This window comes from Gallus gallus, chromosome 2 (assembly GCF_016699485.2).
Source record: "Gallus gallus isolate bGalGal1 chromosome 2, bGalGal1.mat.broiler.GRCg7b, whole genome shotgun sequence".
NCBI classification, from domain to species: Eukaryota; Metazoa; Chordata; class Aves; order Galliformes; family Phasianidae; genus Gallus; species Gallus gallus.
The window spans coordinates 23,550,955-23,564,953 of NC_052533.1; the positions used below are offsets into that span (position 1 = coordinate 23,550,955).

At 39.6% G+C, this 13,999-nt stretch overlaps 1 protein-coding gene across 24 annotated transcripts in view; it reads right to left on the reverse strand.

The window, feature by feature from the left end:
* Window positions 1-469: 469 nt before the first annotated feature.
* SGCE (sarcoglycan epsilon) overlaps window positions 470-13,999 on the reverse strand; it is a 29,159-nt gene continuing 15,629 nt past the window's right edge. For 4 of the 24 annotated variants that reach the window (XM_046930354.1, XM_046930309.1, XM_046930318.1 and 1 more), the window contains 8 exons: window positions 13,716-13,914; window positions 12,425-12,587; window positions 8,874-9,085; window positions 8,135-8,161; window positions 7,194-7,382; window positions 5,801-5,844; window positions 4,624-4,658; window positions 470-3,266 (listed from right to left, as the gene is read on the reverse strand). In XM_046930354.1, coding sequence (XP_046786310.1) covers window positions 3,216-3,266; window positions 4,624-4,658; window positions 5,801-5,844; window positions 7,194-7,382; window positions 8,135-8,161; window positions 8,874-9,085; window positions 12,425-12,587; window positions 13,716-13,914 — 920 coding nt within the window. In that variant the 3' untranslated portion in view covers window positions 470-3,215. The other 20 variants (XM_046930368.1, XM_040692145.2, XM_418667.8 and 17 more) reach the window with 7 other exon arrangements.

Here is a 13,999-nt window from a genome sequence, read left to right on the forward strand (position 1 = left end):
GAGGTACCACTGCTGGGGAGAGAGAGAATGCGGTCCCTTGTGGGTTAAAAGCCAGAAACTGTGGCAGATATCTGCGTGAAAGGTGAGGAACTGATGACTTACCTTCAGTAATATCAGGAAACCCATCCTTACGATTTGTTTGGGTTAAGGAATTTAGTTTTTTAATGTAGCTGCTCGGGTCCCATACAAAATAGTTAATATGAGGGGGGGCTCTTAAATAAAGGATTCAGAGCATGCATTCCTCTCTCCCCAAATATGCAGGGAGGTGTGGGGCTGTTCTCTCTCACGTGAGTACTTGAATGCAGTGGTGTAAATCCTCCCATCCTTCTCCCTGTTAAACAGAAACCCTGTGCAGTTGGCACCATTTCTTGCTTTAATTCTGAAGCACTGCCATCTCACATCACCATCCATAACTGTAAAAAAAAAGTTGTTCAGGCATCATTAAGTAATAAGCAAGCAACAACATCGCTACTTAATAGTGGCCTTATTTATTAGATTTTACACTTCGTATATTTACAGAGACACCTGTAGTGCTTTCTACTTGATTGCAGACAATCTGGTTACAATATCAGTTGTACTGTCATTGTACATTGCTAAAAGAGGCTGTAACTTTGCCGTTCCATCTATCACCGGTTTTAACTATCCCTAATTCTTTAACTCATCCAGCCAGCTTTATATATCTGTGCTTCTGTGGTAATTATTTTATTAAGTAAAAATAAATCATTTCTTATTAAACTTACCTCAGCTGCCTGAAGCTTTCAGTCACAAAACAGTTCAGGAGTGCTTAACACCCATCAGCTACATCATCAGCTGTGTTCAGAGGACACGCAGCACCCGCTGCTTCCACCCGATTCTTTCTTTGTGCATATTTGTAACAGATTAAGAGATTTCCTTCAATAAATTGCCCCCCCTGTGTCTTAATATAAATAAACTGGGAGCAGCTCAATTGGTATTCAAGTGATTGTCATGGCGTCCTAAGGTTATCAGACATGATTGCGAGCCAAGCTCAATGATTGCGAGCCGAGCTCAATACTATTTACAAAATGTGGTCTTCAGGTGAATAACAAGTCATTATTTAAAATCTGTTCCATTCATTTCTGTTTCAGAGCACTGACAGCTCATATGTACCCAAAGGCTGATTTTTATCCAACTTTTTGGCAGCGTGGCGAAAGAAAAGGTACATTTTTAATTTAGCATACATCCCAGTGTTCATTATCTGGTTTCTAATTCACTTTTCCCTGACCAGTCAGCCATCCGCGCTGCTGGGAAAGCAGTGTTCTCATAGGAGACTGAGTGATGAAATCTCCCGTGGTACATTTTGAATGAGGTAGGTGTGAGGAGTGCCACTTGGAAAGCAAGTAGGAATGGCTCTGTATTCCACCTGTTGCACAAACTGACTTGGTTTTTTCAGCTTAGATGATAGCTCGAGACATCTTTTGTAGCATGGTAACCACTGCCAGTAATCCTGTGGCTAGATGAACTTGTTAGTAACGTGGCCAGTGTTACAGCTACATTTAGGGCAGCTCTGCAGACTGTGGCCATTAAGGCTGGACAACACAAACAGCACATTGGTTTGTCCTGTTTGCAGCCCAAATGGGGTGCGCTCATCCATCCTGTCCTGAGCACCAGTTATAGATAGAGCTATAGCTGTTACATTTGTTGCACAAAATGTGTCCACAAAGTATCTCAGGACTTCTTTCTGTTAATTAATTACTTGCCAAGGCATTGCACTGAAGTCCAAGCCTTAAAAAGGAGCAGCCGTTCTCGAACAGGTTATTGTTTTCAAGAAACATTGTCATGAGAAGGGGGAAAAAAGGCAGCGACTACAGCCTTTCTACAGTCTGAGTAATGATTTTAAAGTCTTTTCCTAGGGTGGGTCTTGAGTCCTTAAAGTAGTCACAGTTTCTCATGGGAGAGACCTGGAAAACCTCAGCTACAGAAATATAGTCAAAATACAGCAATTTTAAAGCAGATGCAGCTTTTTCCTTGAAATGCCCCGTTCCCCTGAGCATACAGCCGCTCAAGGAGAAGTACTACAGAAAATAGCACACAACCAAAGCAAAGCGTCAGCTTCAAACAGCGACACTTTGAGAGGCAGCCGCACACAGCGGGATGGAGACCCTTCTGTCCTGCGTTCCGCTCTGAGGCTTTAGAGCAGCATCAGCAAAAAGTGCCAACAGTGCCACTTGAGATCAATGACCACCATCTTTCAAAAAATAGAGAAGCCTCCATTCAGATCCCTCCTGTCACCAGGTGCCTACTGTTAAGCGTTCTGTTGCATAGACAAATGCATGTCAAAAGTACCAGCCTCCCAGGAAATGCTGTACACGGTCCGCTCCTTTTAAAACAGCTATAATAGAACCCCCAGTGTGGGGTATGGGATGGGATGGCCAATTCTCTTGCTGTTCTTTTTGCTCCAGACAACAAAGATGTAAAGGATGGATCGCGTCGGGAACATCACCAGAACCTTTCAAAGACTCTTTTTAAAGGCTTAAAGGTAAGCACGCCAAACAAAATGTACCCTCCTTTATTGGGAGACACTGCTTTTTGTCTGCAGTGGTTTGTAAGAGTTTCCTCTAAAGCAATCTGATGAACGAATGGACAGATTTTAAATGTTATTGCTTAGAAGTCATCACATGTTAAAATGTCTGTAAAGCAACAGATCCAATTTTCAGCATGAGTAGTTAAGATTTGGGGTCATTTTGTTGTTGTTGTTTGTTTTCCCCTCAAAAAATAATACATTCCGACCATCTCTATGAAATGAACACCTAATAAATCTGGATGCTATTTCTGAGCCTCACATTGCACTGTTTTCCATGCTCATACGGCCTTTTGGTGTGCAGACATAAGGCAAAGATATCATCCCAGAGCACAGAGTCTAAAATCCTCTGAACCTTGTGCTTATTTTCAAGTTCTGATTTCCCTGTTAAAACTTCCAGGAGAGATCATGAGACAGAAAAAAAACTTGGATATTTATTAATACATATATTTGAAAGATTATTTTCTTAATGTAACAAATATAAAAAGTTATCAGTGTTTACAAATTGTCAAAAATGTCCAAAGTACAAAAAGATACAGTACATTATTACGTGGAAGTGATTGTACTCTCTGGCACTGGAATCGCTTAATACTGTGGGCATGCACAATAGACACCAGGAAAACTCATGCATCAATCAGAACAAATAAGGAAGCGGGACAACTACTGCTCTCTCTGATCACAAATTCATTGCTTCTGTTAGTTTTCGTTCCTCAGGAATACCATTTACCTGTAAATAGACAAGAATTCATAGAATCCATCAATGGCAGACGATGCTTTAACAATAGGGAATCAATCGGTAGCACAGCATGGAGTACTGTTTAGTCATCCTGGGAATAGGTGGTTTAACTGGGAATTCATCTTTCTAATTCAGACCTCACGTTGCTCTGGGAGACTGCAAAACTCCACATGAAAAACACCGCATAGGCTACAGGTGCACTACTGAATCTTTTGCATTATAGGAATATCCTGCACCTTTGTTCACCTAGCCTTGGGATAGCCCTCACTGATGTTGCCAATCTACAAGAGAAACAATTATAAAAATAAAACTTAATATACCTGGTTGTGCATGGTGGTTGGTGACCCTGCACACAGCAGGGGGGTTGGAACTCGATGATCATTGTGGTCCTTTTCAACCCAGGCCATTCTATCATTCTATGATACCTTTATGTATTGGAGGTCAGTAGCGGTTTTCAGTAGTGTTGCATAGACATTACATACAATTCCTTCCCATTTACGCATTAACTTTGTCAAACAGTTGAACATTACGGCAGCTGTGAAGTTTAATGGCTGCATTTTGTATGCGGCTAAAAAAACTTTGTTTCTTTTGGAGCTCTGAATGGCTCCTGATGAGGACATTGTTACAACACACCCCCTGCTCTTCAAATCACACCCTAGGATTGACTGAAGTTTCAAAAATGGAAATACCCTCTTAGTCGTGGTGGATCACAGTTCTGAGCACAGCACTGGGAATTCTCCATAGGAAAGGAAGAAAATCTAACCATGAATGTTAAGTTTACAGTTTCTTTGGCCTTAAGCATTTGAGATCTCTACATCCCTTGAGCAGACCACCAAAATGGGCTGCTAAGTCTGTACCAGCGCTACTAGAATTTTAGGAGAGCCCGAGTTTTCCATTCAGCCAAACATTCTGACTCCCTGAAAGTCTGCCTGGGACTCTTCTGTTCAGGAAGAGTGAACTGACTGCAACCAAAATCGAGAACTTCAGAAAATACAGACATGGGAGGACTTGTAGTACTTTTCATGGCAGTTCTTCAGTGCAATTTGCAGATGACTAACCCTAACTTACAGTTCAGACCCTTTGTAAAATTTCTCTCTGCCATCTGTGCTGGAGGATACAGGTGGACACTTTCAGGGTCATCCACCATTTCCAGTATATGTCTAAGAAAGCACACAAACGGCAAAACCAATAGCACAGCATTAAGGTTGAGCTTGTTTGATTTGGTTTGTGGTTTCTTTTCCTTTCTTTGTTTTTCTTTTGTTTTTATAAATGTTTTTAACTTTCAGATTAAGAACAACAAAAAAACCAACAAAAGCCACAAGTGCAGAAGCATCTCTTATATACTTGCCTCAAATCTTTGAAATGTTGTCATACGAAATTCTCCTTCAATCCCCGAAAGCAGTAATGAAGAAGAAGGATTTGAATGAAAACAAAGAGTAGCTTATATAGCCCCTAACTTAACACAGATCTTCCTCTCAGAGCTGTAGTTCACACATTGTACTCTGTATATCCATATTTACAATTTTGCCTAAATACCTCTTTGAATATTGAAAAGCTCTATTCTGGGCTCTACATTTTCTTTATATCATCCTTATGGCCTTTCCCACATGGAAGACTGCATCCTTCCAGTACCTGAAGGGAGCGTATAAACAGGAGAGGGAAAGGCCGTTTGTGTGGGTGGATAGTGATAGGACAAGGGGGAAAGGTTTTAAACTGAGACAGGGGACATTTAGGCTGGATATTAGAATGAAGTTTTTAACTCAGAGGGCGGTGACACACTGGAACAGGTTGCCATGAGAGATATTGTAGATTACCCATCCCTGGAGGCATTCAAGGCCAGGCTGGATGTGGCTCTGGGCAGCCTGGTCTGGTGGTTGGCGACTCTGCACATAGCAGGGGGGTTGGAACTACATGATCTTTGGGGTCCTTTTCAACCCAGGCCATTCTGTGATTCTACGATCCTTCTCAGCACTGATACACTTACTAAAGTGAGCAGTCAGCCTTAGTCAGCACTCTGACAAGGAGCACTCAGCCTCAGTCAGTACACACTGTGAGTTGAGAAAATGGTCTAAGAGTGAGGACTAAGACACTGGAGACCAGCAGCACAGACAGCATTTCTCAACAGATTCCCTACTATCAACTGTTCATGCTTAGTAACAGCAGTAAAAAGCTCCTTCTTCAGTGCTTAACTAGTATTAGTAGCAATGAGAAATTTTGAGTTTGTATTGAGTTTTAGGGAGTCTGAAAAACGTTTGGGAATCTGGCTGTTGTAACAGAAAATTATTTATATGAAGAGGCTTCTATCTTAGCAGTACCTAATTCCAGTGTTTAACATTGAGTCCTGATACAGCACTTCTATTTTGTTCAACCAATGCCATCTCAAAATTTCCTCTGAGGGATCCAAAAATGTCCATAACGACAAGGCCGTAATATTTAATTATATATGAAAACGTTTTCCACTGACTGTAGGTGTTTTGATTGCCCACTGATCACTTCATAGTCACAGTACTTATTTTAGGACTGACCTGCACTCTGCTGCTGTGGAATCTGAGTCTGATGTGGCAGGTTCCTACAAAACACAATTGAATATCTTTAATGCTTCCGCACCAAGCCTGAGGTATCTTATGCATAAAACTTCAGTAGGTCAATTTAAAAGTTGTGGGGTTTTGCTTACGAATGCAGATGAAGTGGATAGGAACTGTATGTACAACTGCAGAAAGCCCTTGGCTCCAGGACCCTACTTATAAAAACACTTATCCATAGAGCTGACTTCCTTTGGAATTAATCAATAGAGTATAGGCAAATATACACAAAGTTCTGGCGTGTCATGGTCTAAGTGTATTAAGTAAAGAAGGGAAATACCATCTGGAAATACCGTCTTGACCCTCTATGATTTCTTAAACTCATCTTGGGATAAATACATACTCACGGGTCTTTATTTCTTTTACCTTCTGCTACTGTGAACTAACAGGGTAGAACACTTCACAGTACAAGGGATAAGCTATATAGCTATGCTTTCTGGAGATTTTTTGGGGGTAGAATTTAGCTTAGGAACAAAAAGAAAATACTTTGTGCATACCTACATTACAAAGGGAACACATGGCATCCAAGTGTGTATTAGGGCCAAGTTGGTGCTGGTACTGGACCGATATAATGAGGGTCATACTGCTCCCTCTCTCACACACACCCATGAAATGAGGAGCTCCCAACGTGACTTACTGTCTTCCCAGGCATTGAGTAATAATGCCAGTCATCTCCAAGGCCATTGTCTCAGCTCCACACACCTCAGCCGAACCCTTCCAGCAATGTCTTTTTTCTGCACTACCTACTTGGCAATTGGTAAATGTACAGAGCACCAGATGACTTTGTCTCAGTAGTCTATGTTTTGATAAATTGAGGAATAGAAGTGAATATTTTTCAGGTTTGTATCTTGGCAACAATGAAAATGGCTGAGCATTCTGAACATTTTCAGTGTTAAGTCTCTATTTATTATCTACGTAATGGAAAACTCTCTACTGTTCCATGTTAACATTTCAAACAGTAACCATGAGTGACAGGTACATGACTAAACACTTACAAAGATTGGATCTCATGGGGCTGCTGTTATTTTTTATATCAGAGCTCCTAAGAGGCAGGGTCTCTAAAATGGAACAGTCTTAACTGATTCCTTTGTCAGAAGAAGGTTTTCTCTAAAATATGGGAATGTCACTGTTCCTCATGAAGCTTCTTGCCAAGTTTGCAGCCTGAAAACCCGCTCATCTCATCACAGGAGGCCTTCATTTCTGCTTGAATTGCAAACATCAGAGCTTCAATCTTCAACTACAGAGCCATGCACCCTCATACATTTCAGATGACGAGCACTGCAACAGTTAAATTATGTAACAGAATAAGTATTTTTTAAGAAAGGAAAACACTCACTGTTGTGTTTGCATCAGTGGCATGCTAGTATTGTCGTAGTTGTCCGGGTGAAGGGGTGGCACAATCTCACCAGTAACTGGGTGGAACACTGGCAGCGTTGAGAGAGGCCACGCTATCTCTCTGTTTTTAGACATGTCACGGAGCTCTTTGGTTGATTTCTGTATAGCACTATGGTGGACCAACTGGATGCTACGTCAAAAGGAGATATAACAGTGAATACATGTTTTAAGTGCTCTGTCTAGATGGATAAATTTTTACAATTGTTACTTTTTTAAAAAAAATTGAGGTCTGATGCATGCTACAGACTCAATAATGCACCAATTACAAGAAATCTCTACACAGATAATTTAATGAATATTGGATATATTTAATCTTGAAGGCAGTAATTATGCCAGTAGATTTTGCTGTCTGGATGAGTATTTGCATGGGATCCACTACTGTGCAATTTACTTCTAGTATTCAATTTATTTGCTGCATTTAAAATAAGTTTTGATAACTCCTGATTCTCATGGTAGGTACATAAAAACTCATAGAGAATTAATTTTAAAACACTCTATGCTGTAGCAACTGGACACCTTCCAGGATATTCCTTCTCCTGTCCCCCACTTTAAAGACACAGACCGGGAGGTCCGGTAATCAGGAGAATGTCTTTAAGGTCCCCTCCAACCTAAGCCATTCTATGATTCTATGATTATATTTTAAGATATTTATTTTAAGAGAACTAATTTATTTTGAATTCATAGTTGTTAATTTCAAACCCTTTTTATTCTGATTCTTCTATCCTCACCAAGGCTCTGATTTAAAAGCAGCTTTCACATTTATGAATTAAACCATGGGTTAGAGAGAATGACAGATCATGACACATATGTATGAAGCGTGACAAGCTACTGAGAATGAAAATTAAATGATAAAAGAAAAATAACAGGAAAGAAGACACTTACTCTGGTGTTTGCATGTTTCTCTTTTCCCTAAAAACAAAACAAAATTTATGAATTAAATAATAGCATTGATAGTTGGAACATTAAGTCTATCTGATGATGGAAATAGTACGTGATACAGAAATGCTGACAATGTTACTGCTAAACGCAACTTGGCAGCATTTGCAGCTGGGTTTATGATGAGGCCTCGGTGAACGCACGTGTAGGGATGCTCTGATGACAGACACATACAGACACACACACACGGAGAAATGGAAATGCAAGTTAAAGAACAAGCTTCTGGCTAAAATAAATTCCGTGACAAAATGAAATTGTAGTTTGTGTAAGAAATGGCAGGAGTTACGCTACTTGCTGCTTTCCGTTTAGGTTTTGCTCTTAGACATCTAAATTCAGTGCACATCCTCAACCCGTTTTTAGAAAATTAGCATTTTAGAAATTCCTTAACGTTTTCCTGAATCAGTGATCCTTTATTAGTATTTTATTTGTCTGGGGGAGAGAAATTTCACGTTTATGTGGAGATTTTTAACCCTTTCAACTCGAACATTTAGAGTCCCTGTATGCATTGCCTAGGAAATCACTGTATGAGGTTAGATAGCTCAGTATTTCAGAACAGATGTCTTTTGGCCTGTTCTAGTTTTATTCTTTTTAATGAACTGAATGGACTCCTTCTCATAAATAGTCTTCTATGCATTTTAACCTTAGAAAAACCTGAAGCTTCTTATTAGTGCGTTAAAGTACTCACACTCCTTCCCGTCGGCAGCACATGATATAGGCAAGTATGAGAAAAAGCACCAGTGCTACTGCCGAGGGCACTGCCAGTGTAATTAGGAAATCCGAGTAATAGTCTCTGCTTTTCAGTGTGTCAGAAGGTGGCTTGTACTCCCCGCCATCAGGCAGTATCCCCTCTCCACGAATCACTTCCTGAAAGGTGGAAACTTGCTTTGTATTGTCAACCTGACAGCCAGGGGAAAGAAAAAAAAAACAGAAAAAGGCTATTATATCACAAAGGAAAAGAATGTAAAGCCAAGAAGTACTTAATCAATGAGCACATAGAATAGAACCAATGTTGCACAATAGCATTTCTCAAATTCTATAACATTTTGTCCATTTTCAAACAATAAATCATTCCATCTTGTCAGAAGTTTCTGATAGAGAAACTGCAAACTATTATTATTTTATTATAGTATTGCTTTATTTTCTTTACAGCAATACTGATTTTTGCGTGACGAATATATTAATTTCTTACACACCTTTCTAAATAGCAATACTGCCCTCTGTTGTACGAAGGTGGTAGAGGAGAAGAGTACCTCTTCTCTTGGCGTCCTATTGAGCTTCAGATAGAATCACCAAGGTTGGAAAAGATCTTCAGGATCATCCAGTCCAAGTGTCCACCTATCACCAATAGCTCCCACTAAACCATGTCCCTCAGTACAACATCTAAATGTTTCCTGAAATCCTCCTGAGACAGTCACTCCACCACCTCCCTGCGCAGTCCGCTCTAGACCATTTCTGGACATGTAGCACCCAGAACTGCAAGAGGCAGTAGCTGAGCTGCTGTGGGCTGAGCAGCTCTATGCCACCCCTCCCACCTGCTGCAGGAAGCGTGGGGTGCTCCCGAGACGAGCATTTTGTTTAACAAACCTATACTTCCCAGGTTTTCCTACCTCCCGATCCAACTAACTTCCAGAAGGCTGCATTCCTTGCCACATGCTTCGTCTTTTAACACCTCTATGAAAAGTTCCTAAAAATACAAGCTTTCTGGTTGCCAAATTTCATATTGCATTGAATTGATGGCCTTTCCCACAATCTCTCCATGTTTTGACTCTTATTATCTTCATCTACCTAGTTGGAAATAAACTGTATTTGCCTACCCGCTTGTCCTTCTGCCTGTTTGTGAGAAATCCCGCAGTTGATGGCCATGCCTTCATAATTTGCAATTTAATTCACAAAAGGGCACATTAAAACTTGTGGAGAGGATGAAAAGGTTTTCAGATAACACTGGAAAGAACGTATTTTTAAAGTGCAAGACTCTCCACTCATTAACATTCTGCAGAATATTTTACACTAGGTATATCAATTCCACCTGGCCGCTTAGTAGACCCTCCAGGCCTAGGCAGCTGCAGTAAAACCATTTATACATTTACCGACGTGAGAGGCAGATGTCCACACAGGGAATGAGAACAAACTATCAGACAGCAGCATTACAAGGATGAAAGTATTGTTGTCCATCTTTTCAGAATTTGGGTCCCACAAACTCTGCAATGTACATGTTATTTGCCCAAGTCAGTTCATTCAGTGGGAGGAAGGGGATACAGTGGTTCTATTTTCACTCACTGGCGAAGGCTATGGTTATGGGAAATGGAGCTCATCTTTCCCAGTCCACAGATCTCAGAGGACTTTCTGCCCCTTGTCTTGCCCCAGGAAAAGCAGACTGTGATCAGACAGAGGAAGGCTTGCCTCTATTTCCTCTTTGAGGCACCATGTTGTAGACTGCAGAAACAATGCTACTGGCATCAGTAAACACCCCTAAGACTGTCTAAATTCAGCTATTAGGGCACACCGCCAAAACAAGTGCCAAGTTTAAGAAGGTCGTGCAATTATCTGCTGTAGAAAATTATGCTTCTCATAGGGAGTCCGTTCCATTTAAACATCCAAGGTGACCTCTGCCTTTCTCAAGACAGCAGGACAAAGTTGCTTCATGATTAATTTGTGAGCCATCACTACTGTCACACGTTTTTCCTGGAGAAGTGGTCCTAACCACTCGCTCTTCATTCTGCACTTGCAGAACTGTGCATTACTGTACTATTCCTCTGTTTCTCCTTTTGAAAAGAAATTCAGTACTGTTTCTAAGGCCATTGCTTCACTGTCTCATGGTCTTCCTGGATTCTACCTTGTCCTTCCACGCACATGCAGTTTCTTTCCATTTCATGGGGCCTGCAAGCCTAATTTAATAAGCACATTCCATCATCCATCATTTTAATGGAGAATGGCAGAGAATTAATAGTAATTCTGCTGCAATTATGGCTATCCAACCAGTTCTCCACAAAGTCCATAATAGTTTCATCTAGGCCATGTTTCCTCAGCCTACTTACAGGATGGTGTCAAAAAACATTATCAAAAAGAAATGAGATCTGCTGCAGCACCTGTGTTCAACTTCTGTTTTGTAAAAGGAAATCAAAAACTTGACATAGTTTGCTCCTGTTAAAGGCTGATTGCCTTCTATTTTTCAGGTGTTGCCAAAGTATTCCTGTGTACGCATACCTTTTGCAATTTCTCAACAGAAAGCCAATAAGCAGTAAGCAATCTGGATATTCTTTTGAAAACAAGTATCATTTTCCAGCTCTCAAACAGCTTTCCTAATTCACAGTATATAGAAGGAAAGTGTTGGAGGCTACCTAATGGACTTTGTGAGTGAATAACATTTCTCATCCTCAACAGTTTTTGTTTATACTGTACAAAATCCTTCTGCATCTCCTTCCCAATTTCTTCTTCAGTAATATCCGAATGTTGCTCACGAATTATCCAACTTTACTTTATGTACCTTCACCACTGTTGTTCAAACTTATCTGCAAAGTCATCTTTGGACACTGGATCAGTTCTTGATTTTTCTTACCAAAATTAAATATATAAGTAATATAAATATAATAATATAATATAAATAAATAATAAAAACCTCTTTGTGGATTATAATCCTTGAATGGAAAACAGACCTGTTTTCAGTCACTGTTCTTGTATTCATCTGACCTCAAGAAGAGAGTTCCTGTTTGTTTTGATTTCATTAGTCAAGACTATTCTCTATTTCAAATCTTTTTAACATGAAATAAGTTCAAACAATTTGGAAAGTTATTTTGACAGCATAGAAATACTGTTTAACTACTTGGTGCTGTAGACTCAATATTTGAAACAAAAAGCAATGCATCTTTATATACTTTGTAGGAAAGCAAGCGTAACTAGCAGTATTAGCACACTGAACTTATGAACTGTCTAAATAATTCTCATTACTTTTAGCTCTGTAAGTCTATAGTTCTTTGGTCATTTATATAAATCACAATTAGCAAAAACAAATATGGTTGTTTCACTGTTGCTGTATTCTAACAGAATTCTGCCCACAGAGCAGAATCTTTTCACAACATTAAGAGTGGCTGCTAAATGGAGAACAACAATCAGTCACAATTAAGCAGAATTCAGCATGGTGGTCTGGCCAGGCTGGCAAAATTCTTACCTAGATGATGTCTAGAATGAAATATTGTACTTCAACAAATATCATTTTCATGCAATAATAAAACAACTCACCAGAGAGATTTTACACCAATCAATATGGAATTGAGTACGAAACTTTTTGTCGCACGTTATTGAAGGCTCCATTTCTTGACTGCATCTCAGTTGGTTCTGTGGGTTTTCCACTTCCCGTAAGCATGACGAGAATGGAACATCTGCACCAACCATAACATACACACTGCAGAAAGAGACGAGTGACAGACTGAGGATGCCTCTCACTAAACAATGCAAAACAAGGACTCTGAAACCACAATCTTATCTGTGCATAGCTTGGATTTAGACGTACCAGTCCTTTCTTATATATTACTTCACCAAAAATATCTTTTAATAAATAACAATATATACTGAAAGAAATCTTTAATTTTGCCAGGGAAAAGTACTGCCACAACCAGTATTTTGAAAAGACTGGATCCTTATTATTTTATAAATGAAATATCATATTTCAGAACAGAATGTATGGTTATGAGTCACATCTGGAAATAATGCATTCCTGCAGTTTACAGTGAAGTATCTAAACTCCTCAGATACCTCAAGCTTATAGCTTTCATCTGTCCAATGTTCCTGAAGCACATAATTAGGGATCATGGATTTCAGTAAGAAAGACTATAGCTACACATGACACTGTTAAACACTAAATGCTCATGGAATAGCTTAGGTTGGAGGGGACCTTAAACACCATCTAGTTCCAGCCCCCTGCCACAAGTAGGGTTGTCTGCCACTGCCAGATCAGGCTGCCCACAGTCCCATCCAACCTGGCCTTGAGCATCTCCAGAGATGAGGCATCCACAACCTCTCTGGGCAAACCGTTCCACCTGTAAGTAAAAAATTTCTTCCTAAAATCTAACCTAAATCCACCCTCTTTCAGTTTAAAGCCACTTCTGTTTATCCTATCAGAAACTGGAACGAGTCTGTATCCAATACTCTATACCATTCTGTTTCAAAAAATTTAATTTTGTAAATTGGAACTATTAAACACTCAAAAACCATACTACGCAATTTCTGAATATTAATATTAGAATTTCAAAATCATTATATTTACTACTATTTTGTAACTAATGGAATTTATTAGTATTTGTTGGACTGTAAAAATTGATGGATAGAAACTGTTACTTGTAAATAGCACGATAAATCCATGGTATAATGAGGGCCTGGAACATCAGTAACCTTTTCATATGTAACACCAACCTGGATTTCCAAAATATAAAATAGCAATTCCAAAGTTTCTAGAGAACCTGAATAAAATACTAAGCCTTTCAGTAAGAAAAGAAGAGTAAAGCAAATCTACCAGACTGAGACGTGTGCTTACCCCTCCTTCATGTCATTAATAGGAAGCGGAACTCTCCCTCCCCTGTCTAGTGCTGAAGTAATGTTTATTGCATTCAAACGTTCTGGCTGCCATACATTTTTCACTGCTCCAAGAAAGTCTCCAAGAACTTCACTTGCTAACATCTCTTCTACATTCATATTCCTTATGAAGAATTCCGCTTGGTATGGTAACGGAAAATCTAGTTGCAATGAAGAAGAAAGAGTTTGGCCTTAAACAGTGACTTCATAACAAATAATTTAAAGCAATGATTAATGGAAGACCTC